Source organism: Sorghum bicolor, chromosome 2 (assembly GCF_000003195.3).
Source record: "Sorghum bicolor cultivar BTx623 chromosome 2, Sorghum_bicolor_NCBIv3, whole genome shotgun sequence".
Classification (NCBI taxonomy): Eukaryota; Viridiplantae; Streptophyta; class Magnoliopsida; order Poales; family Poaceae; genus Sorghum; species Sorghum bicolor.
The window spans coordinates 70899050-70921685 of record NC_012871.2 but is presented as its reverse complement, the minus strand read 5'-3'; the positions used below and the strand labels follow the sequence as shown (position 1 = coordinate 70921685).

The following is a 22636-nucleotide window of genomic DNA, read 5'->3' as shown; positions in this document are numbered from 1 at the left end:
ACCGAGGAGGGGGTGCCAGGGCGGCCGTCTGTTTGTCTGCTTGCAGGCAGTTGCTGGCGCGGCCAGGCAGGGGGAATCAAAGGACGCGAGCCGCGACAAGGCGACCGGTCGTCTCCATCTCCGTCCCTATCCCCATCCCCATCCCCATCCCCGGGCAGGGACGGGGAAAGGCTTGGGTTTTCTTGAATGAAAATCACGGGGAGCGCGGGATGGGGAGGGATGTGCGGCCGGCGGTGCCGACGGGGGTTGGTCCGGCTGGGATTGATTGGTAAAGCCTGTTATCATTCGATGGCGGACGACCGGCGGGCGAGACGGGGCGCGGCGCGGGACAAAAGCTTTCCCTAGGATACCGGTGCCTCGGTGGGACGTTTGACGTTTCTGGTTAACAACAGCAGTGCTGCCGCATGCCGGTGCCCGTGCATCGACGGCACACTGCACGGCGGCCCGTGCAAGTGTTGATCCGCGGACTGAAAGGAGGAGTGTTCGTCGCAAATGCGACCCTTAGCTCATCTGCCCCGTTCGCTTGCCACACATCTGTATCCCCGTTCTCTCAAAAAAAGAAAGAAAAATAAATATGCCATTATATTATATTATACTGATGCTAGGATTTGGATCTCAGAAACCTCTTGGCCCAGCCCGAATCAACTGAGGGAAGAACTCGTTCATCATGGGCTCCGTAAATAACTTTCAATGGGCCGATCCAATATTTTTTGGGCCTCTAAGAAACCCTTGTTGGATTAGAATCAGCCTAACGGCGGAAATCCATGGCGAATTCTCGAGCGTCCAGGTTCTCCAGGAGACCAGGAGCCGGCAGGAGGGGAAAGAGATCACGCCGGTCGCCGATCTCTCACCACCACCGCCAGACTCCATGACCGGCGGCAGCGGCGGGCGACGAGACCACGAGTCCGACCGAGACGCATCGACGGCCTTGCCCGTCCCGGGGCCCTGCGCCTCGACGCACCGCGCGCTCGCCGAGTGCCACCGCCGCGCCGCCCGCGGACCGCTGCAGCCGGAGGTGCTGTGCCGGCACCTGAACCGCGCGCTGGCGGAGTGCGTCGTGACCGCGTGCTGCCCCGACGAGACCGACGCCGTCCGCACCCTCTGCGGCAGCGCCGGCACCGCGCTCAAGCGTCAGCAGTGCCAGCGGGCGCGCATCGACCTCGCCCTCTGCCTCGAGGCTCATCAAGAGCCCTAATCAATCTGTGTTAGGAATCTCATCCGGTAACTGTTTACTTTGATGATCACACGTATTCGTTCTATGTGTAAACCTCTTATATTTTTGTAGTAAAATGCAATCCAACTATGGAACATTGGAGCCCCCAACCAATTTGTGTGTAAAGAGCCCCATTGGGGATTAGCGCTGAAGGTAACATTATAGAAATAGCAGGAATGAACTCTGAAAAAAAAATTGCAGATGTTTTGGCATTTGCTTGGCTTGAATGCGAAATCCATGCTCTGATCATAAGTTTCCAGTTGTATTATTGGGAAAAGATCATGAATTGCAATTTGGTTGCTGTTGATTTAAAACAGTGTAGAGTGTAGAGCAACTTCTAGCAAAGCTTGCCTGCCCTAGCTGATACTTCACTTGTATTAGTCCCTCCGTTTTTGAATATATGACGTTGGACGCTGAGCTAATTAGACTGTCCAAAACGTCACAGAGGGAGTATTTGGGATTTGTTGTGTGGGCTTCATATTCTAAATGCCTAGTAGTAACATATATACTCAGCCATTGAAACTATAGAAACATTGAAAAGGGGATGTTGCATATGCTACTCTGAAACTGCTTTGGGGACAATTCTGAGACAGCAATAAGGAGATGTTGCATTTGCATTAGCGGTTCATGTACCAATGGGATACCATACTGTAATAATAATTCGTGAGTTCAAATAGGCATTAGCTATGAGTGATGAGTCCCGTGTCTCGTCAGGTTTGTTCCGATTTATATTGTAGTGGAGGCTTCATCTGTCATATGACTCATATCAGGGCTGAAGGCTTCATCCATTAGCAAGTGGAGAAGTCTGACTTATATCAAGTCTGACGCAAGTGCAGCTGATGAGCAATTGAGGCAACAAACACTGCAGTAGCATAAATGGGCGAGCCGTGAGTTTCCTTTGCTGTGCACGATCAAATTGATGTAACTCAAACTATCCTTTTGTTTTAAACTGTGATTTATTTGTTAGGCAGAAATGCAGAATTCAATTTCTGCATGAACCTACTTTTTAGTCCTTCTTTTGCTCCTAATTTAAAACTATTACATGTACATCTCATTGTCCTATGTATGTAATTGGTGGTGTATACGGATGTTTAACTAATTATTATGTTTCTTTGTAATTTATCGTGGTGGATGTTGTTCATGTACAGACAAAAGTTTAAACCAATTCAGAGTTTTGTTAATTCTCAATCCATGTACTGCCTTCTATTGCCTATGCTATTTTGCTCGAGAAGTGTGTGATCATGATGATCTGGGCCTTCTATTGTGGATTGTGATCAGTATTGATTTCACAAGTGAGTTTGCACACTGTTCATGTCCTGTGGGTCGTGGGCTTTGTGGGAGACCGGAAGTGTGCACTGATCGGCAAATTCCAAGTGTTTTACTCACCATTCAAATGCTTGTTGCCAACGTTTATAATTTCGTGGGGGCTGTACAATTTATAATAGTTTGTATAAATTCAGGACCTGTTTTTATTGCTGGATTTTCTTTGACCTTGGCCGATTTGAAGTGCTTTTACATTCCATTCAAATGCTAGTTGCTAACGTTCAGAATTTTGTCTGGTCGTACTTATAAGAGTTGGTTTAAATTGAACCCCCCCTTTTTTGAGGCCTTGTTTAGTTCCCAAAAATTTTTGCAAAATTGTTCAGATTCTCCGCCACATCGAATCTTTAGACGTATGCATGAAGTATTAAATATAAACGAAAATAAAAAACTAATTATACAGTTTGGTCGGAATTGACGAGACGAATCTTTTAAGCCTAGTTAGTCTATGATTGAACAATATTTGTCAAATACAAACGAAATTGGTACTATTCATATTTTGCAAAATATTTTACAAGTAAACATGAGGAGCCGTTTTATTACTGTATAATAAATTGGCGGCCTGGCAAAGAAAGCCAGTCCATTTGGGCCAAATGCCGTTGCGCATGGCCCGGCCCAACCCAGTCCGTTGCAATGTGTAGAACAACCACGTGGCGTCCACTTGAACCAATCTTGGCAATCGCCAATCTGGCAATCTGCAGCTCCCTCGTCGGCTTGTACGCTCCAGCCCTCCCAGATTTGCCTCGACGTGCCGTGCCCTGCGACGGCGAAGGACGGCTGGCGCTCGCTCGCCACGCGCGATGTACGGGCTTCCTTCAGCCGCGCGACCGCCGCTACCGTCTCACTGCGCCTGCTTCTTCTCTTCTTCCTCCGTTGCTCAGGCGAAGGCAGCGTCGGCATGCTGCGCCAGCCTAAGGCAGGCGCGTCCAGGCCCAGGCCGAAGTGCTGCCCCCTCCGCCGTCGCTGTGCACCAGGCCGCGCCGCTCTTGGCTGCGGCACTCCTCCTTGTAGCTGCACCCCTTGGCCTGCCTGCTGCTATCTCACCAGGTTTCTTCAGTTCTTGCCTGTTGTAACATGCACAAACCTATTGCTTTTACTGTTGTGTGGATTCGCTGCATTGCGCAATTACATGTGAATCCGCTGCTTGTACTAGTGGTTACATGGAATTTGTAGACACCATATCTACTGTTCCGTGTCATTCGAGTTTGGTTGTTGGTTACTTACTGAATAGTGAATACTAGTGGTTACTGGCAGACTGGTAGTTGGCACTTGGTTCTCACGCACGCATGGTTGGTGTGGGTTTGTAGTGCACACATTGCGGTTGCAGTGAAGTAATGTCTTACTCAGGGAGGTGGAACAGAAAGGTTCAAATTTTATAGAATTATTAGATGAAAAACATAAGTACTTGCTCCGCAGTTCTCAGGCATGAAAGCAACTCTATCTGTCTATCACATGCTGAAACTTGTTCGCCTAATAATCTTGAAAAAAGAAAGAAAGAAAGCTGAATCTAGCATAATGCATATTACACAGGACGTTCACACTAGTTGGAATCCAGGCTGATCAGTTTTTTTTTTACCATATGGTGCAGCATTTGCGCAACCAGTTTCAGAAGGCGCAGCGCTGTTCCGGAAGGCCTGTATCGGTTGCCATGACATGGGAGGAAACATCCTACAGCCAGTGAGTTGCTGAAAATCCTTGTGTGGAGCGCACCCTTACAAGTTTTGGTCGTAGCTTGTTCTAACCATCCTGCTCGATCGTGCCCAGGGAGCCACTCTTTTCCTGAAGGATCTCGAGAGGTATAGCCTTGTAACCTGTCACTCACATACGGCAAACTGAAGAATGTGCTGCGGTTTCTCCGCTCCCTGTTACTGATGCAAAGTCAGCAAACTTGTTGCAGAAATGGAGTTGCCACGGAGGAGGAATTGTATAACATCACATACTATGGGAAAGGAAGAATGCCTGTCAGTTCTGCCTTCTGAAATGATCGACCTTTTGTGTTCTCGAATCAGCAAAAGCTAGCACTTGTTTATGAGAAGTAGAATTTTAATAGCAGTTCGTTTCGTTTTGATCAGGGTTTTGGAGAGAAATGCACCCCAAGAGGACAGTGCACCTTCGGCCCCCGGCTATCGGAAGATGACATCAAGCTCCTAGCTTCGTTTGTCAAGTCGCAAGCTGAGAACGGGTGGCCAAAGATCGAGGGCGATGAAGATTGATTAACTGACAAACGACGAGAAGATGGTGCTTGTTAGTAAGATGAAAATGGCGACGAGAAGATAGTGTTTGTGTTGTTTAGGAATTATTAGGACTTTCTGAACTTGTAACCTTCTTGTTTCTGTTTCTGAACTGAGGCCTTGTTTAGTTCACCCTGAAAACCAAAAAGTTTTCAAGATTCTCCGTCACATCAAATCTTGTGACACATGCATTAAACATTAAATATAGACGAAAATAAAAACTAATTACATAGTTTAGCTGTAAATCACGAGATGAATCTTTTGATCTTAGTTAGTCCATAATTGGATAATATTTGTCACAAACAAACAAAAGTGCTACAGTTCCGAAAAGTTTTCACTTTTCGCAACTAAACAAGGCCTGAACTTGTGACCTGTCTGTGTTTCTGTTTTCTGAACTTCTATTCAGACAGAGTGGCAGAGTCCACATTTTCAGCTTCCTGAGGCTCTGACAGAACCAAGTTCAGTGCTCAGGGTCCCCAACAAGTCGCAGTCGCACCTCACTCAGCTTCCTGAAAGAAGTTAGACTTTGTTTGGATGTAGTCGTGTATTGGGGTGGATTGGAGTGGAAATTGAACTAAATTCTACCCCAATCCACTCCAACACATGTGGATTGAGGCGACAACATCCAAACAAAGCCTAGTGAGTTCGGTTGGTGACGCCGCGCGAACTGCTACGTGCTACCAGGCGTCGGCGTGGTTTAAACACGAAGAAACCCACGTCCTCCTCCGTCGCGCGGCTGCTGCTGGTGCGGGGAGGTGGGGAGGGAAAGCGGCGTCGCAACTCCCCCGCCTCGAACCGACATGTTGCCGCGCACGCACTCCCACCAGGCGCGGCGGCGCTCCGGCCTGGGCCCGCAGCTCTGCGCCGCTGCGGCCGCGCTCCTGCTGCTCCTCTCCCTCGCCGTCCTCCACTCGCGCCTCTCCTCCTCGTCCTCCTCCCGCTTCCCCACATCCGCCTCCCGCTCCCGCTCCTCCACGCCCGCCGCCGACTCCAACAACTCCTCCGCTCTCCTCGCCGACGAGGAGGACGAGGACGTGGCCGCCGCGCTCGACCCGCTGCTCACCGTCGCCACCACCACTGCCGCCGCCACCGAGGGCGATTCTCTCGCCAACGCCGACGACGATCGCATCGATGAGCTCGACGTGTTGGACGAGGACGCCGTGGGCGCCGACGCGGCCGACTCCGCCTCCGCCTCTACGGCGGGAGCCGCCACACCCCTCGTCTGGGACCACGTCGCCGGCGCCGCTCGCCTGCCGTTCCGCCTCCCCGCCTCCGGCCAATCCCTGCCCGCGGGGCTGCCGCGCCTCGACTCCCCGCGTCGGATAGCCGCCGCGGCCTTCGGATCGGACGACGAGCTGGTGGATCTGGAACTGCGGGTCGAGATCTCGTCCATCGCCGGTATCGAGGACGCGCTGCTCCTGAAGCCCGCCTCTGGTAAGGCCGCCGAGACGCGGCTCCGCGTCGGGTGGGCGCGCTGGCTTGAGGGGAAGGCCGACTACCTACGGCGCGATCGGATGCTCCGCTCCAACCTGGAGTCCCTCAATCCGCGCAACCACCCGCTGCTCCAGGATCCGGACAGCCCCGGCCTCACCTCTCTCACCAAAGGCGACCGCATGGTGCAGCGAATGCTACTGGCCGAGCTCGACAAGCCCGCGTCCAAGAGCTTTGAGCGGCGTAGGCTTCTATCTTCCGAGAACAAGCAGAGCATGGGAACAACTATGAAGGAGAAGCCGCAGAAGGGAAGGAGGTGGGGATATTTCCCGGGGGTTGATCCACATTTGGGATTCTCAGAGTTCATGGAGAGGTTCTTCGAGCATGGGAAGTGCTCCATGAGGGTGTTCATGGTGTGGAACAGCCCACAGTGGGCCTATGGCATCAGGCACCAGAGGGGATTGGAGAGTCTACTCAAGCAGCACCCAGATGCCTGTGTAGTCATGCTATCGGAGACACTGGAGCTAGAATCCTTCGAGCAATTCGTCAAGGAAGGGTATGTTATGCTGATACACAACCGTAGTCTTAAGATGTTAGAATGCAAATAATCTAAATAGTTAGTTTTAGTAAGTGACAGGCTGACCTAGACCAAACAAGAAATGCATTATTCCAACCCGAAAACGTGAGGCATCTTTGAGAGGAATTCTGAATTGGTATGTAGGAGTATTATATAAGATTTAAATAGTATTTAAAGGCCATATACCATTTAGATATTTTATGACATTGATTGCATCTAGTGCACTATGAGGAAAAAAAACAGGATGCAGTATTATCGATTCTCAGTTTTCTCGTATTTATGTACTGTTTTGCACAATGACAAAAATATAGGATGTTATTAGTTATCAATTGTTTTCTCAATTCTCATTGACAAGTGAACAACGATCTTATAACCATGGTTAACTGTGACACATCTTTTCCTGATGATACAATTCTAGTTTAAGTTATATAATTTCTCAAGTCTCACATATGATATATTTTGATACTTGATTAAACCTTTGCTACTTGCCACCCAACTTTCAAAATTTTCCACCATCTTATACGCTTTCTTGGAGGGAAATTACAGGGTGCTCAGGGGGGCTGGTGCTCTCTTTAGCTAAAATATCATGTTGCAATGTTTCAAAAATTCATCACAAAGACATGTATGCAATACACCTACAGTTAAGTGTAGCAGCAACAATTCTGTTTGAATTCATCTTTGATGTTGACATTCAAAAAACACCAACTGTCAGTGCATGATGAACAGTGCCAGGCTGACTGCTTGTCTATTTTTGTTTCTTGATATCTGTTAGGGTGAATTTCAAACTGAATTGTTGCAACTGTACTTAACTTTATGTGTACTACATACATGATTTTTGTGATGATTTTTTGAAACATTGCAACATGTTATTTTAGCTAACGAGGGCGCCAAAACTGCTCTCCCCTTTAATATGCAGTTTCATGATTGTGGTCCAGGAAGTTAGGCCAACAAGATCCACATTATATTGCTTACTTATTAATATTTCTGTATATAGAATATAGAGTGATTGCTATGCATGAGCTAGTGTAGTGCAACTTGTAACTTTTGTAATTGGAATGACATTTTATCTTAATTTCCATTTATTTACTGCCACTATTCTAAAAGGCGGTTGTCTATCCTGTCTATGCAGCACATAGGCACTAGGAACCAGCAGCCTAGTCTGCTTAGCAGTCCTCAGACACTAGCAGATACCCCATCTAGTGTGTTTTTCTTTCCTGAGGAAAAAGGAACTATTTAACATTAGCTTTGTGGCAAGTCATAGTTGGCAGTGTATTCTTTGTTGGAACATTAATGGAATTGTATTGTTACTATCTACTAACTGCAGGAGCCAAATGGTGCATTTTCAGTTGAACCTCAATTATATAATTAAGCTAACTCAACTATTCACTTAAGAGTTACATCTGAATGCTTAGAAATTTAGACATTGTGACTTCTATGGACTTTGCATGAGATGCACTAATGCTATGAGCCTCACTTGTAATCCTGTTTATCAATTGTAATTGTTCTAGCTATATCCATGTATGCGTGTGCATTTTGAATTATAAAGTTTGTTTCTCTTGCAGATATAAAGTTGCTGTTGCGTTGCCAAATCTTGATGAACTTTTGGAAAGCAGTCCAGCTCATGTATTTGCATCAGTGTGGTATGAATGGCGGCAGACAAAATATTACCATTTGCACTACAGTGAGCTAGTACGCCTTGCTGCTCTTTACAGGTAAGATGATATAAGAATTACAGTACATTAGTTCAGGAAGTTGGGAGGCATGCGTTGTTTGCTTAACATTCTATTAGAAAAATACTACTGAGTCTTGAGAGATAATGCTGTAGCTCTTGGCAAAATAGTTACCTTAGGCCTTCCACAGTGTGGAAGTAGAGCCAGCAAAAAAATCAGACCCCACTGCCAAAACCAGGAGCGTTCTTCAGTTGCTGCAGCGTGTAGAGCTGCTGGGCACAGGGAACCATAGGGGAGATAAAAGAAATACACAGAACCCACTAGCTAAACTCAACTAGTACTCTGCATCGGCCAGGGAAGTACCAACAAAATTCTATTCTGTTATTTGTGCACCGGAGCAAGTAGTTGCTCTGCTCCTGGTTTTTCTGGCACCGGTGAAAGAGTGACTCCCAAAGTCTCTCTCTCCTCTACAAGCACCACTCAAGCCTCACGCTGTGGAGGGCCTTAGCAAACAGATGATGAACGATTTAGCACTGTTTATCAGCTCAGACTGTGCAACTTGGTTTGAGTAAACAACATCATAAAGGGAAATCACCAACTGGAAATCCAGTTTTTTTTTACAGATAACTATGCACAATCAAGCATCCTCCAGTCCTAATCCTGAATTAGAAGTTCTGTTGACAAGCAGCAGAGATCTGACCAAGGTGGTTTAAGGAATGGAATGTGCTTCCTTTCCTAATCCTGAACTTTACCAGCTGACTTACGTTTGGGGAATGGAATGTGTTTCCTGTCCCCACCTCTTCCCTCACAAGCACAAGGCAGTATGGAAATTTGGACTATTGTGACACTACAAGGATCCCATGATGGAATAACTAGTCCTAGAGTTAGGTGGCCTGTCAAACGAAGCACCCTCTTAATTCTTGACCCATTTATTTTAGTTAACTTTAGACAATGAGATGTCATCTACAGATGATGTCCTTATTTTCAGAGCTGATCGGCTGAACAATAGAGAATATGTAAGACTAAAAACATTGCCCTCAAAGAAAAAAGAGACAAACCATACAAATCATTACAAACTGTCCCATAAATAGAGAAAATAATTATGATAAAAAATAGAGAAAATAATTGATCGGCAAATAATGTCTGAACTTTCTTGCACTAAATAGTTTCAACCTTGCTCTTATGAAACCTGTAATATGGTATGGTACATATGTTTTCATGAACATTGATGAATATGACACTGGTATTCATCAAAATTTGGAAAATAGATGTAATCTTGACTCCTGAGAACATTATTTGTTCCCCTTGCTTTGTGATTGATATGATTAATTTATTTCTTTATGCTTTATGTGCAGATATGGTGGAATATACCTTGACTCTGATGTTATTGTACTTAAACCTTTAACATCGCTCCGGAATTCTATTGGTGCTACAAATCATGTCTCTGGAAATTCCAGTTTTGGTGCTGCTGTGTTAGCATTTGAAAAACAGAGGTAAAAGTGCCATTATTTTATTTTGAAGAAAACTTTTTTAAACGAGCTATACCCGGTGCTGAAAGCTCTAGACAGACTTATTACCCTTTCATTTCTGCAAGGAGGCTGGTTCAGTTTTGGATAAACTACATTTAACTCATTTTATACCATTACATAACAAACAGATGAAATCCACGTCAGCTAACGTTCTATTGATTCACACAGAAACATGGGACAATATCCATCCTTTTCTTTTACAATAAGATACTAAAAAAATCATTTGTAAATAGGTGTCAGATTGGAACAGCTACATCATTGACTGGCTATGCTCGTGCACGTTTAGAGTTTCTCACTTAGCTTGTGCTGGTTGCAGCCCTTTATTGGAGGAGTGCCTTAAGGAATTTTATTCGACATATGATGATACCCTCATGCAGTGGAATGGGGCTGAACTTATGACAAGAGTGATAAGCAATCTTTCTAGCAAAGCAGATGAAAATAGGGGGTATCTTGACATTAAGTTGGAGCCCTCTGTGAAATTTTACCCTATAAGCTCTACTGACATTATACGGTATGATTTCATTTCATCCATTTGTGCTTGCAATACCTATTTTTGGTCAATTTTACTATCCAGAAGCTAGATTAACAGTTTTCTGTTGTCCATCTCAACCAGAAAGATAATTTCAAACTATACTCATTTTTTTTGTATCTATTGTATCAATCTTTTATCCTGAATGGCATCTGAGCCACCTTATTTGTCACCTCATTTTTTATCTATTGTATCAATCTTTTATCCTCATTTTTTTTATCCTGAATGGCATACCTTATTTGTCACGCTCAACCACCTTAGAGCCCTCTCATATTCCTTATATTTATTTGTTATATGTACCTCTTCACATGTTTGGCTGGAAGCTGAGTACTAGTTACGGATTCAAGATATTCATACTCACCATGGTGTTGTTGTGCTGCAGATATTTCTCAGAGCCAGATAATATGGTCGAAAAAACACATCATGATGCAATCTTTTCTAGGATCGTGAATGACTCTATCACTTTCCATTTTTGGAATGGCATCACGTCTGCACTGGTGCCTGAACCCAGCAGTGTTGTTTCGAAAATCCTTAACCGTTACTGCATCCGTTGCCTTGATGTTTTATAGTTGCAGCAGTCATTTTGGTTTAGAACACAACACATACACAGAAGAATTCTTCCATTGGGTACTCAGAATGGCTATGTTATATTGCTGAATCTTACAGAACATTGTGGTGGGGAAAAATACCGGCAGCACTGTGTATATATTCCTTTCACCAAGCCTTGTGCCGGAGCTGCGCCTGCAAGCAAGTGCAAGCATGTTGACTTGACTAGTTATTTTACCAGTTGTCGATAGCAAAAATCTTCATACTGGCAATACAGACTGCAAGAACTGAAGGCATTTGGAACTAGAGAGTTTTGACTAGTTCGGTACCCTTCTATATTTGCACATATACTGATAATTTTCACAATTTGATATTTTTAAAATGACATGATTGATGTAAGACAGATTAGTAGAAGTTAAAGGTCCATGTACCGAATTCCCTGGTTTATCGAGATCTCTTGTAAGCTTTTATTTCTCAGAGCATGAAAATGTCTGAATTAACGACTTGGGAACAAGCATGTTAGCACATAATTATAGTACACGTCTTTTCTTTTTTATTTTAATACACAGAATAACACAATGCTCATAACGCACGCACGCAAACCCTACTCATCATATAAGCTTCTTCGAAGACTGGACTGTCAATACTCGAAGCTGAATTGTTTGCTACTCCCTCTTCAAATTATATGATATTTTGGCTTTTCTATATATATTGTTTTATCTATGTATAACTAGAAAAAGCCAACACATCTTATATTTTGAATGGAGGTAGTATAATGTAAGTTATGCATTTTTCAAAAGCTTACTGTCTATACATGTAAACTGAAGAGACGATGACGAGGACAATATAAACTACTAGCCCGTTATTGTCGACATACTTTGTTCCACGTAACATGTCTAACGGTAGTTCTTCGTGAGATATTCCTGCTTTCCAAACAAGCCAGCTCTTTGTTCAGTCTGTCGTAGGCAGGGGCCGTCTCTTGTAGCTGATGATCACCTTCCCCTGCGGCCCTGGCATGACGACGTTCCAGTCCGTCCTGGGGAACGGGGACACCAGCTCCATGTCGAAGTTCCTCAGCAGATGGCTCCATATCAGCTTAAGCTGCATGTACGCGAACGCCTCGCCGACGCAGATGTGCCTTCCGGCGCCGAACGACAAGTACGCCAGCGCGCCGCCGGGCTTGTCCTCCGCTCTCCGGGGCGCGAACCGATCCGGGTCGTACTTGTCCGGTTCGTCGTAGATGTGCGGCAGCCTGTTGTGGAGCACCAGCGGGCTGGCGACCGCGTGGCCCTTGGGCACCTCGTACTCGCGGCCGTCCCTGGTCCGCACGGTGAAGCTCCGCCGCGCGTGGCGGAGCAGCATCAGCGCGGGAGGGTGCAGGCGCAGGGTTTCCTTGACGCAGCGGTGCAGGGTCTCCATCTCCTGCAGCACGTCGTAGTCGACGCGGTCACCGTGCCGCGCCACGACACGCCGCTGCTCCTCGACGGCGGCGCGCAGGTGCTTGGTGTGGGTGAGGAGGCGCGCCCCGGTCCAGGTGCCCGCGCTGGAGCTGTTGTGCTGCCCCGCGAAGAGCGCGGAGACGAGCATCCCGACGACCTCCGTCTCCGTCGTCCCGCGGCCGTCCTTGTACCGGGCGTCGAGCAGGCACTGCAGCATGTCGTCGTCGTCGTCGTCGTCGGTGCGGCTCTTGCGGGACCTGACGATCTCGGTGAATATCTCGCCTAGCCTGGCGCGCGCGGCGTCGCGCCGGCGGTGCGCGGGGATCGGGAGGTGAGGGAACAGGATCGTGACGAGGCGCATTCCGTCGTTGAGCTCGCGGAGCAGCGACCCGACCTCGGTGAACATCCTCTCCCGGACGGCGGCGCCGAACAGGCACCGGCTGGTGATGAGCGTCACGAGGTGCTCTAGCTCCTGCTTCAGATCAACGGTGCCGGACTGTCCCCACCTCGCAAAATGACTCTGCACGATATATATATATATACAAGTTGTACATGCATGCGTGTTAGTAGGCACCGTTTTGATATTTGTAAGTTGTAAATAACAACAACATGAGGCGTGTTATGCTAATTAACTTACCTCGACTTCATGAACCATGAGGCTGGCATAGGTCCTGAGCTTCACCGGCTTCAAGGCGTCGCCGAAGAACCTGAACTGCTCGTGCCGAGTGGCGTAATCGACGTCGAAGGCGATGCCAGGGCCGAAGGTGGGGATGGTGAACTGGGAGACCTCGTCCTGGCTGATCTCGGAATCCAGGCCCCGGTAGAAATGGCTCGACACGTCTGGCCCGACCACGAAGGTGAGCTTCAGGCGGAACAAGCGCACGGTGAAAACGCTTCCCAGCATCGTGTAGTGGTCGCGGATCAGGGCCAACGGGCCCTTGGTGAGCAGCGCCGGCAGGTCGCCCAGCAGAGGGATCCCCGGAGACACGGGCGGAGGTGGGCGTTTCGTTGTCGTCGGACCGGCAGCTGATTGTTGTCGTCGTCGTCGTCGTCTTGTAATAATCTTGGTCGCTGCTACTATGGCGACGGAAAAGGCAGCAAAGACCAGTAGTGTCCATATGGTTGTCGGTAAATCCATGACAGGATTGCACTGCAAGTACACAACATTTGAATGCACAAGCAAAATTCGGGGACAAAGGGAGTAGATATGAAGTACAAACAGTGTATCTAAAACCAATATGTATAACACGATGGTGTGTGTAGCAGTCTATGACACTTTTAAATCCGAGATGTGTAATAAGAAAGAATTAATCACTGACCAAGTAAATAAACACCCCACGCCACCAGCAAGTGACTATATCACTATAGTATAAAACTAAATAACATGACAATATATAAAGATACATTTTCAGAACTTTGTAAAGCTAGACTACGTGCTAGACCATTCTACGTACCCTGCTAGCTTAGATACACATTGCAGTAAGAAAGCGTTATTAAGGGCGCCTTACAGCTAGCTAGAGATTCAGTTTTGGTAGAGTATAGCTGCAGCCTCCACTCCTTCAGTGACTTCTCGCGTTGATGGAATGGAAGCGGATCAGAGTGTATTGCTATGTGTCTAACTCGAAAAGAAATGCTAGCTAGCTATATATATAGCTTTCCCAGCCTCAGCGCTTGAGCTACTTAGACGATGGATGAAGAGGAGAATGGTATTTATAGACGAACCGAGCCAGAGAGGTCACCTCGAAATTCATTATATGCCTAATCTGGCGTTTTACTCCAAAATTCTATTTCGGCCTAGAGACGCCGTATATCAATTTATTAATTAGGTGCGGCCAACAGTGATGGATGGGCACAAACACGTGCACCACGTGCATATAGAGGACTCAATTATTTGGCGGCATGGCAAATTGGCAACACGTGCGTCAACTTCAGCCAGAAACAGAACCTAGGGTCTGTTTGAATCCTAGAATTAAAACCAACAATCTAGTGTTTCTCATTTTTATCATTACATTATTTTTTAATACCTACTCCTCAAGGCATAAATTGAATTTTAGGACTTCTAAAGCGACCCAACCATTTGATTTTTTTTTGCCCCCTCATCACGAAGGCGCTCCTGGTATCAAGGACCTCTCGTATTCTTCATCCCCCGTGATAGAAGACAAGAGCAAGCTAGATGTTGTAGCAAAAAAAAGAGTGAAATTCATCAGAGGTTTCTAAAGTTATCTAGAGGTGTTATATAGGTATCCAATCTCAAAATGCATTTTAAGTCTTTAAAATTGGTTCAGATCTCGTCCAGGTTCAAACGGGTGTTTACTCGACCTAATGACTGACGTGGCATGTGGATTCATCACTTATGTGGACATGATAGATGGGACTTACATGTCAGCAGCAAGGTTCAACATTAGAAAAATCATTTTTTTTTCATACAGTTTCAAATTAAGATAATTTTTATATAAAAATTATAGCTCTTGATGAAATCTATTTGAGATCATTAAGATGGTCAAAATAATAATAAAAATAATAAATGAATTTTGAAACTTTAAGGATCTAGATGATATCTGAGACCACTTTAGATACCTCTGATGAATTTCACTCTAAATATAGCGGCCTAGCTAGAAGGCTAAGGTGTTAAAAACAAAAATTTCATAGAAAATAGTTTAACTTAAAAAAAAAACTAAGGAACAGGGATAATTTCCTGTGTTCTAAAAAGAGGCTTATAGGGACGGGCGTTAAGCTTGGCCTAGACCTAGGCCTCTTGTTTGTCACGGTGGTAAAAGCTCTTTGCTGACAGTGGAGCATAATTTTTACAGACGGTTTCAATTAAAAAAATGTCTATGAAAAAAAAATCGGTAGTCCCGACTCAAAAACCATCAGTGGAAACATATTTTCACTGCCGCCAGTACAAATGGTGCATTTCTACTGTTTGCTGACTCTAATTCATCGCCGTGTCAGCAAACCAACCTTTGAAGGAGACAAGGCATTGATTTTTTACTATTTGCTGACTCTAACTCACCGCCGTGTCAGCATCCATATAATATGTCATGTTTATAGGCGCCTTTAAAACCGTCTCAATGAGTTATTTAGGTAGTTTTTAATATTTTAAGGGGCTGAATACTTGGTTTGGTTTTATAGATGAGAGTGTGAAATAGACAATTGCCAATACAGGAGAGTTCCAGTAGACCTTTTTTCCTTAAAAAAAGCATATTACATCTAATGATTGTTATTATTAGTGGTGATTGGAGTCTACCAAATTAATGCCTTGATCTTTTTATTTTCTAAGAATCTAGAATTATTTTTTCTTGCCAGAATTAACTTGAAGACTTCGTTGAAGGACCGGTAACGATAAGATAAGTGGTGACCCTCTAATAAGTTTTGTGAAGGAAAATTTGCTTCACTCTAGAAGTACTTTAGACATTCACTGTAACTTCCCTTGATCTTTCCTTCTCCTATGCTTCCAGAGGTAACGAGGCAAAGGTGGGACAGCTCGTGGTATTAAACTCCATCATTTTCTTCCTCAGACCATTTTAATTGTTTTGCAGTCTTTTACTTTTGTACAATGGATCCAAACACGTGATTCCCATGTTTATCCTGTACACATGACGTCCCGATATTTTGAGCTGCATTTATTGTATTTAGGGGATGTTTGGTTTGGCGGTTAAAGTTTAATAGGTACTGTAGTATTTTTGTTTTATTTGATAATTAGTGTCCAATTATAGACTAATTAGATTTAAAAAATTTGTCTCACAAATTACTCTCTAACTGTGTTTTTAGTGTCATAAATAATTTATATTTAATGCTTCATATATGTGTTCAAATATTTAATGTGATAGGCGATAAAATTTATCAGACCAACCAAAGGGCCTTACAATTGGATCACTAATGATGAATGAACCTTCGGTTCGAAGCGTCGTGGAACTCGTGGGGCTACTTGAATGCCACGTTTTCGGAACCCGATCCAATGGTTCTTTTGAGCATTTTTAATTAGGTCGGAATGTTGCAGGATGGTAGGGTCAGGTGGAAATAAATTCCTGCCCATTGTTTGAAACACGGGATTTTCTTTTCCCCTATTCATGTATTTTTCATGTAAAATTGAACTGATTCTAGTGAGAAATCTGTGCAAATTTAACGAAATTTATGCGTTTCAAACATGCCCTTAGTTTATACAGACATACAGCTCGCTAGGCGCTTCATTCAGACATTGCAAGTTTGCAAGTAGGAATCGTCCCTCACGAGAAGCATCACAAACACATGGGTTTGTTGTTCATCGGTTCATCAACAAACACCGTTAGATCTAATGTTGCACTTCATGGGATTATTAAAGAAAGAGCAAAAATTATAGAAATCAGGTTTAAGTTAGAAACCATATCTACACATGTCTACACGAGATCTAAGACATAAAGTGATATGAATAGTTTAAAATGGAGAGAGAATGAATGTGATTGGATAAAAAATTATTGTCTAAAATCAATACGTATAAAAACTATATGTAGTTTCTAACATTGGGAGTATCTTTATGCTTATAGTTACCAGTAACTCCTCTATAGAGAGAGAGTATAGAAATTAATATGTATAGAAACTATTTTCTAGCATTGAGTGTGCCCTTATACCTACAGTTACTAGTAACTCCTATTATTATGGTTATAGTTTATGGCAGAGGTTACTAGTAATTCATGACCATTTCATGACATCCAAGTTCATCATCTACACTTCATGTTCCACCTTCCGTGCTTATAAGAAGAAGCGTTTACCTTCACCCGCACGGACGAGACACAACACACCCAACACCACTTTTCTTCTATTGAGGTGCTCCCGAGTTTCCCCATCCTAATCCTCTGTGCGCACGGAGAATCAAGCAATACCTACTTGTGTGTGCGGGTGATCAGGATTTTGGAGAGCTGCGACTGCTCACTTCTTCCTAGTGACTGCCGATGTCTCCTTCTTTTTTCTCGGATCGTCTCATCTACTTCTCGGTGGACATTCGAGGCACTACACTGCGAACATCGTCCTATATTAACCTACTCATAAAATGAGGTGTTGTAATATCCCATAACTATGAGTAGGTGGATACACAACCCTTAAATTTAAGATTTATTACAACACTGCATTCCTTAGTAGTGGGCGAGAGAGTTTGAAATCAAATATTTTTTATTCATAAAATTGGTCTAAGGGCTGCACTGGTAATGGTAATAGAGCCAACGCAAGTGTTTTTTTTTGGGTGCAGATATGTAGCTAATTAAGCATGTACTCTGTACTTGGTAGGTGCATCCCTGATATGGTTCATCTCTGGGTTATCATACATCCCCTGATCTTTCTCATCTCAGAGTTATTGTGCTTACTTTTTCTTGGATCTAACTTTATTTTACCTAATGAGGGTTATTATCGTGTTCTTGGTAGACAATAGCATAGCATATCGAATCATTTGATTCCAAATAACTGCTCACTTTGTGTGTGTTAATCATGATAATATTGTTCTGATTCTTCAGGGCATGTCCAAATCAAAAGTTTGTCACAACGAGTAAGTAACGTTAGTGCCGAAAAAAAATTACTGAGGACATGCATATTCATTCACTGTCCGTTCCCTTAGCTCTTTTCTTCAGAAAACTAAAAGTTCAGAGCTTCGCGAACAGTTAAGACAAGAGAAGGGTTGGGATCATTACATTTTTCTTATTACTGCGTATATACAGTTCCATGCCAGAACATAGAACATTATCTCGGTATCATATTCAATCGGATCAACAGGTCTCTACCCCAAGTGCTCAGCCTTCAGCAGCCTATAGATAGATCAATATTTGTATGAGTCTGAACTAGCTACTGATTTTTGGACATTGACATGTTGGTTGATGTCGGCACTATTTCTGAAGTGAAGATACATACACGCAGAAAATACTGATTCTAGACACTGACATGTTGGTTGCTATCACTGTTTCACCAAGCATCCAGTGTCATTCCACGACGGCAGGACGAAGGTACGGCAGCAAATGCTCCATTGTAGCCTGTCGGGCAATAAAGCCTAATGTAGGTGAACGATGCCACATGTTTTGTGGACTTTTCCTGTTGCCAGTTCTAGTTCCAAAATTTTTTAGAAAATAGGTACTGTAGTATTTTAGTTTGTATGTGGCAAATATTGTCTAGTCGTAGACTAACTAAGCTCAAAAGATTCGTTTCGCAAATTACAGGCAAACTGTAATTAGTTATTTTTTTATCTATATTTAGTGCTTCATGCATGTGCCGCAAGATTCGATGTGACGGAGAATGTTGTCCATTTTGCAAAATAGGTGAGGAATTAAACACGGCCTAATTTCAGGTTCTGGAGTTTTCCAATCATGCTGCTATAGCATGAGAAAAACGTGAAGCTTGAAGCAAGTCAACTTTCATCAGAACTGGAGTCTGAACTCAAGACACTGGGATCTGATCCAATTCTGAACTGAACTCTGATCGAAAGTGAAGTCTGAAGCCTGATCAATTTTTTTTAGCGATCATGCCTACTGCCTAGGCATGAGAAGCCTGATCAGATCATGCAATACGGTTCCGAATAAGGTAATGATGTGCAGCAGTCAATGAAATATCTTTGCTTCTGTGGTGATGGTTATTCTGAAATCAAGCCCTTTCTATGTGGTTTTGGGTCTTTCTCTCCTTTAATTTGCCTTTTGGATAGGGATAATACATTTTTCTGTCCCTAGGAGGTGTTTTGAAAATTATATCTGCGTTAATGGTTCTTCAGAATCCTTCATATCTTCTATGGTCTTCAACTGCTTTGGCCACATTTTCTTCCATATGTATACACAAAAACATCACTGTGGAGGGCTACATTGTAGTCTATATCAGCTAATCTATTTTTGGTACTACTCAAGAGGCTTTAATTTCATTTACTGTTGCAAGACTATAAGAGCAAGGTCAATAAGAGCAAGGGCAATAAGCTTGGCTTTTAGCCAAGTCCATGTCATCTTGAGCCAACACAAGAGACAAGTGATACAATAGCTTGACTGTTAGCTTGGCTGTATAAAAAATGCTCATGCATTTAAGTCCCTGAGGTACACCTAGACCTAGGATCAATACTAAACACATCTCTGTAGCTACTTGTGTTGCTGGCACATCAACATGTTCACAGATAAATCAAACAAGGTGTACCGAAGCAATTAAGCAATAATATAGCTCACTAGTAAAATATAATGGCTCTTACAACCAAGTTCATAGCATCAGATAGACTAAGGACACACAAACTTAAAAGCTTAAGGAATAAAACATGGTCTGTACTGTAACTAAAACTTGATCCACAAAAGAAGGCTACTATTATGAGCAACTATTACACAATGATTTGGAAATAAATCTAGCATCCATAGTTTATCATTTATTTAGCCATATCTCTTGATGACTAGCAGCCGTCGATAATACTTGAAAGAACCCCCAACAAGAACCTGTAAGAAATTGACAAGTATATTAATAAACGGTATGATAAACAATAATAAATTTAATAAACTGTTATATCTTGCATGTAAAAGAAAGAGGATATTTTAGGCACAACTAATTATTTCTTCTATTGGCAAACTTTTGCCAAATATGCTCAATTAAGTCTTTTTCAGTTGCTTATGTGTTGGTTGATGATGGATATCTGCTCTTCTACGTAAAATTTTAGAGAAAATTGGGCCACCACCCTTTTGTACTTCCGGAGGTAGAGCAATTGATGATCCACCTTGCTCATTCAAGTCAATAGGAACTTCCACCATCTCTTTCTCATCTTCGACTATCATATTGTGGAGTATGACACAAGCTTTCATTATTCTCCCAATACTCTTCCTTTTCCACAGCCGTGATGGACGATGCACGATATTAAAACGTGACTGCAAAACTCCAAAAGCACGTTCAATATCTTTCCTGCGCCCTTCTTGCTTCAATGCATACAGCTTGTGTTTCTCCATCTGAGGTGCTTTAATCGACTTCACGAAGGTTGCCCATTCTGGATATATTCCATCAGCAAGGTAGTAGCCTGTGTTATATTGCCTCCCATTAACAGAAAACTGAACTTGAGGTGCTTGACCTTTCAATGCTTCAATGAATAATGGGGATTGATTCAGCACATTAATATCATTATTAGGACCAGGCACACCAAAGAAAGCATGCCATATTCTAAGATCATGTGAAGCAACTGCTTCTAGGGTGATCGTTGGGACTCCGTAGTCACCACGGGTAAATTGTCCCTTCCAAGCTGTAGGACAATTTTTCCACCTCCAATGCATGCAATCAATGCTTCCCAACATGCCTGGAAAGCCACGAGACTCATTGACCTGAAGTAGACGTTGCACATCATCAACTGTGGGAGCATGCATATACTCCCCTGAGAACACCTCAATCACACCTTGTACAAACTTGTCGTGCTCTTCCCAATCTTCAGGTACTCATCAAGGCCATCAGCAGGCGTGCCATATGCAAGCAAGCGAATTTTCGATGTGCACTTCTGAAGAGGCGAGAGCCCTTGGCGATTTGCACAATCTGCTCTTAGAGTGAAATAGGGAGACCATTCACTCAGAGCATTGGCGATGCACAGGAAGAGATGCTTTATCATCCTAAATCTAGTATGGAACATTCTTTCAGGGTAGAGGGGATTTTCAGCAAAGTAATCAAGACGTTGGTGAGCACCTACATGGTGTCTTTGGATACACCTCCTTGGACCACTTTGGCGATGAGAAGGTCCTGAGTTGAGGGTGTCTATCAGCTGTCTAGCAATGGAGCCTAGGAGATTTTGTTGGGCAATATGTTCCATAAGGGCACTCACAATGCAAGACTCTATCACAGAGTCCAAGATAATTAATTACATATTATTTATGGTATTTTGCTGATGTGGCAGCATATTTATTGAAGAAAGAGATAGAAAAAAATAAGACTCTAAGTCTTATTTAGGGCACTCACAATGCAAGACTCTGTCACAGAGTCCAAGACAATTAATTACATATTATTTATGATATTTTGCTGATGTGGCAGCATATTTATTGAAGAAAGAGGTAGAAAAAATAAGACTCCAAGTCTTATTTAGACTCTAAGTCCACATTGTTCGAGATAATAGATAACGTTAGACTCTATGATAGAGTCTGTACTGTGAGTGCCCTTAGACTCTAAGTCCACATTGTTCGAGGTAATAAATAACTTTAGACTCTATGATAGAGTCTGCATTGTGAGTGTCCTAACGTGAGCTGGATCTAGTTCCTCGGAATCATTAGAATAAGAAGAAGATGAGTCAGACATACTCCCTCCGTCCCAAAAAGAGTGTCGTTTTGGGTTTTTGTGCCACAAGTTTGACTCGATTTGTAGAAAATATATACTATTTGTATCTCCAAATAAATTTGTTAAAAAACTAGACTTAAAAATCTTTCTAATGATAAGTAGTACTAACTCCATGATTATCAGGAGTACTAATTGCACGTTGACTGCATGCTGCATATAGGTGCAGTGGTACTAATAATTATGGAAAAATAATAACAATGTACAACGAAAAACTATGCCAAGAATAGCTGTTCACAAAATTAATACCTGATAATTTTTATGAACTGCCATTTGCATCTGTAAAAGGGGGGAAATGACATCAACAATGTACAACAAAAAAATGTTACAAACATAACAATTTGTAGAACTAATACCTAATCCAATTTTGCCAAATATACTCTCCCTCACACATCTCATAAACGCCAAGTGTTCAGCTTTGACATCATCAGACATTCCAAAGTTGTATCTTTTATACTGAGTGCTCTATACGTCTCCAGCATAGCCGACTTAGCATTTTCTTTGGCTGCAAGGTGGTTAAGTCTAGCCGATTCAAGCTTCTGGCTTGAAACGTGTTTCTGGCTTTCCAACATCTTTTCTCGACTTTCATTTGTGCCCTGAAGTTTAGTAAGCTGCTGGAGGACCCTGGTGGTGCCACGGGCGACATGCTGACGGACGGAGAGGAAGTCGGAAAGGGGTTAGGTGGTGGCGCTAGCTCTCTCTTCGAGCGGCGAGGCATCCGATTTATCCAAGGCTAGGGTTATCACAGATGGAAAATCATAGAACAAATTGTGGGGAGAACTTAAATCGACGTTGAAAGAAGACGATTCGGTTTCGGGAGGATAGGATTTGGCGCCTGGTGGAGAGGATTTGGCGCGAAGAGAAAATTTCCGCGGGAG

General features: G+C 43.6%; 5 protein-coding genes across 8 annotated transcripts; 3 read left to right on the top strand and 2 right to left on the bottom strand.

The window, feature by feature from the left end:
- LOC8056353 lies at positions 48-2331 on the top strand. Of its 4 annotated transcripts, XR_002449566.1 has the most exons (3): positions 48-1204; positions 1286-1366; positions 1984-2331. XR_002449566.1 is itself a non-coding variant. In XM_021452079.1 (2 exons), exon 1 carries the CDS (start codon positions 668-670, stop codon positions 1193-1195), a length of 528 nt encoding a protein of 175 aa, XP_021307754.1. In that variant the 5' UTR covers positions 48-667; the 3' UTR covers positions 1196-1204; positions 1286-2331. The 4 variants fall into 4 exon arrangements, 2 of the variants coding, with proteins under 2 accessions (XP_021307754.1, XP_021307755.1); XR_002449565.1 differs by having other exon boundaries at positions 48-1366; XM_021452079.1 differs by having other exon boundaries at positions 1286-2331.
- LOC8056352 (cytochrome c6, chloroplastic) lies at positions 3186-4932 on the top strand. The gene is made up of 5 exons (XM_002462997.2): positions 3186-3580; positions 4122-4210; positions 4298-4329; positions 4431-4494; positions 4606-4932. Exons 1-5 carry the CDS (start codon positions 3334-3336, stop codon positions 4744-4746), a joined length of 573 nt encoding a protein of 190 aa, XP_002463042.1. The 5' UTR covers positions 3186-3333; the 3' UTR covers positions 4747-4932.
- LOC8081765 (uncharacterized protein At4g19900) lies at positions 5478-11573 on the top strand. Its single transcript, XM_002462996.2, has 5 exons — positions 5478-6751; positions 8335-8484; positions 9798-9935; positions 10288-10482; positions 10883-11573. The coding sequence occupies exons 1-5, from the start codon at positions 5565-5567 to the stop codon at positions 11067-11069; spliced, it is 1857 nt and encodes a 618-aa protein (XP_002463041.2). The 5' UTR covers positions 5478-5564; the 3' UTR covers positions 11070-11573.
- On the bottom strand, positions 11668-14238 carry LOC8081764 (obtusifoliol 14-alpha demethylase). Its single transcript, XM_002460827.2, has 3 exons — positions 13994-14238; positions 13123-13635; positions 11668-13005 (listed from the first exon to the last, which is right to left on the bottom strand). The coding sequence occupies exons 2-3, from the start codon at positions 13621-13623 to the stop codon at positions 11998-12000; spliced, it is 1509 nt and encodes a 502-aa protein (XP_002460872.1). The 5' UTR covers positions 13624-13635; positions 13994-14238; the 3' UTR covers positions 11668-11997.
- On the bottom strand, positions 19838-21243 carry LOC110432783. Its single transcript, XM_021453607.1, has 3 exons — positions 20850-21243; positions 20147-20817; positions 19838-19900 (listed from the first exon to the last, which is right to left on the bottom strand). Exons 1-3 carry the CDS (start codon positions 21241-21243, stop codon positions 19838-19840), a joined length of 1128 nt encoding a protein of 375 aa, XP_021309282.1.

Bases quoted from the DNA above. Each gene is read 5' to 3' on its own strand.
- LOC8056353 (XM_021452079.1), top strand. From the start codon at position 668: ATGGGCTCCGTAAATAACTTTCAATGGGCCGATCCAATATTTTTTGGG.
- LOC8056352 (XM_002462997.2), top strand. From the start codon at position 3,334: ATGTACGGGCTTCCTTCAGCCGCGCGACCGCCGCTACCGTCTCACTGC. The intron at 4,330-4,430 runs GTATAGCCTTGT...AACTTGTTGCAG, and splicing joins TTCCTGAAGGATCTCGAGAG to AAATGGAGTTGCCACGGAGG. The intron at 4,495-4,605 runs GTCAGTTCTGCC...CGTTTTGATCAG, and splicing joins ATGGGAAAGGAAGAATGCCT to GGTTTTGGAGAGAAATGCAC.
- LOC8081765 (XM_002462996.2), top strand. From the start codon at position 5,565: ATGTTGCCGCGCACGCACTCCCACCAGGCGCGGCGGCGCTCCGGCCTG. The intron at 8,485-9,797 runs GTAAGATGATAT...CTTTATGTGCAG, and splicing joins CGCCTTGCTGCTCTTTACAG to ATATGGTGGAATATACCTTG. The intron at 9,936-10,287 runs GTAAAAGTGCCA...TGCTGGTTGCAG, and splicing joins TTAGCATTTGAAAAACAGAG to CCCTTTATTGGAGGAGTGCC.
- LOC8081764 (XM_002460827.2), bottom strand. From the start codon at position 13,623: ATGGATTTACCGACAACCATATGGACACTACTGGTCTTTGCTGCCTTT. The intron at 13,006-13,122 runs GTAAGTTAATTA...TATATCGTGCAG, and splicing joins TCATGGTTCATGAAGTCGAG to AGTCATTTTGCGAGGTGGGG.
- LOC110432783 (XM_021453607.1), bottom strand. From the start codon at position 21,243: ATGGAACATATTGCCCAACAAAATCTCCTAGGCTCCATTGCTAGACAG. The intron at 20,818-20,849 runs GTTTGTACAAGG...AGGTGTTCTCAG, and splicing joins GATTGGGAAGAGCACGACAA to GGGAGTATATGCATGCTCCC. The intron at 19,901-20,146 runs GTACAAAAGGGT...AATTTCTTACAG, and splicing joins CAATTGCTCTACCTCCGGAA to GTTCTTGTTGGGGGTTCTTT.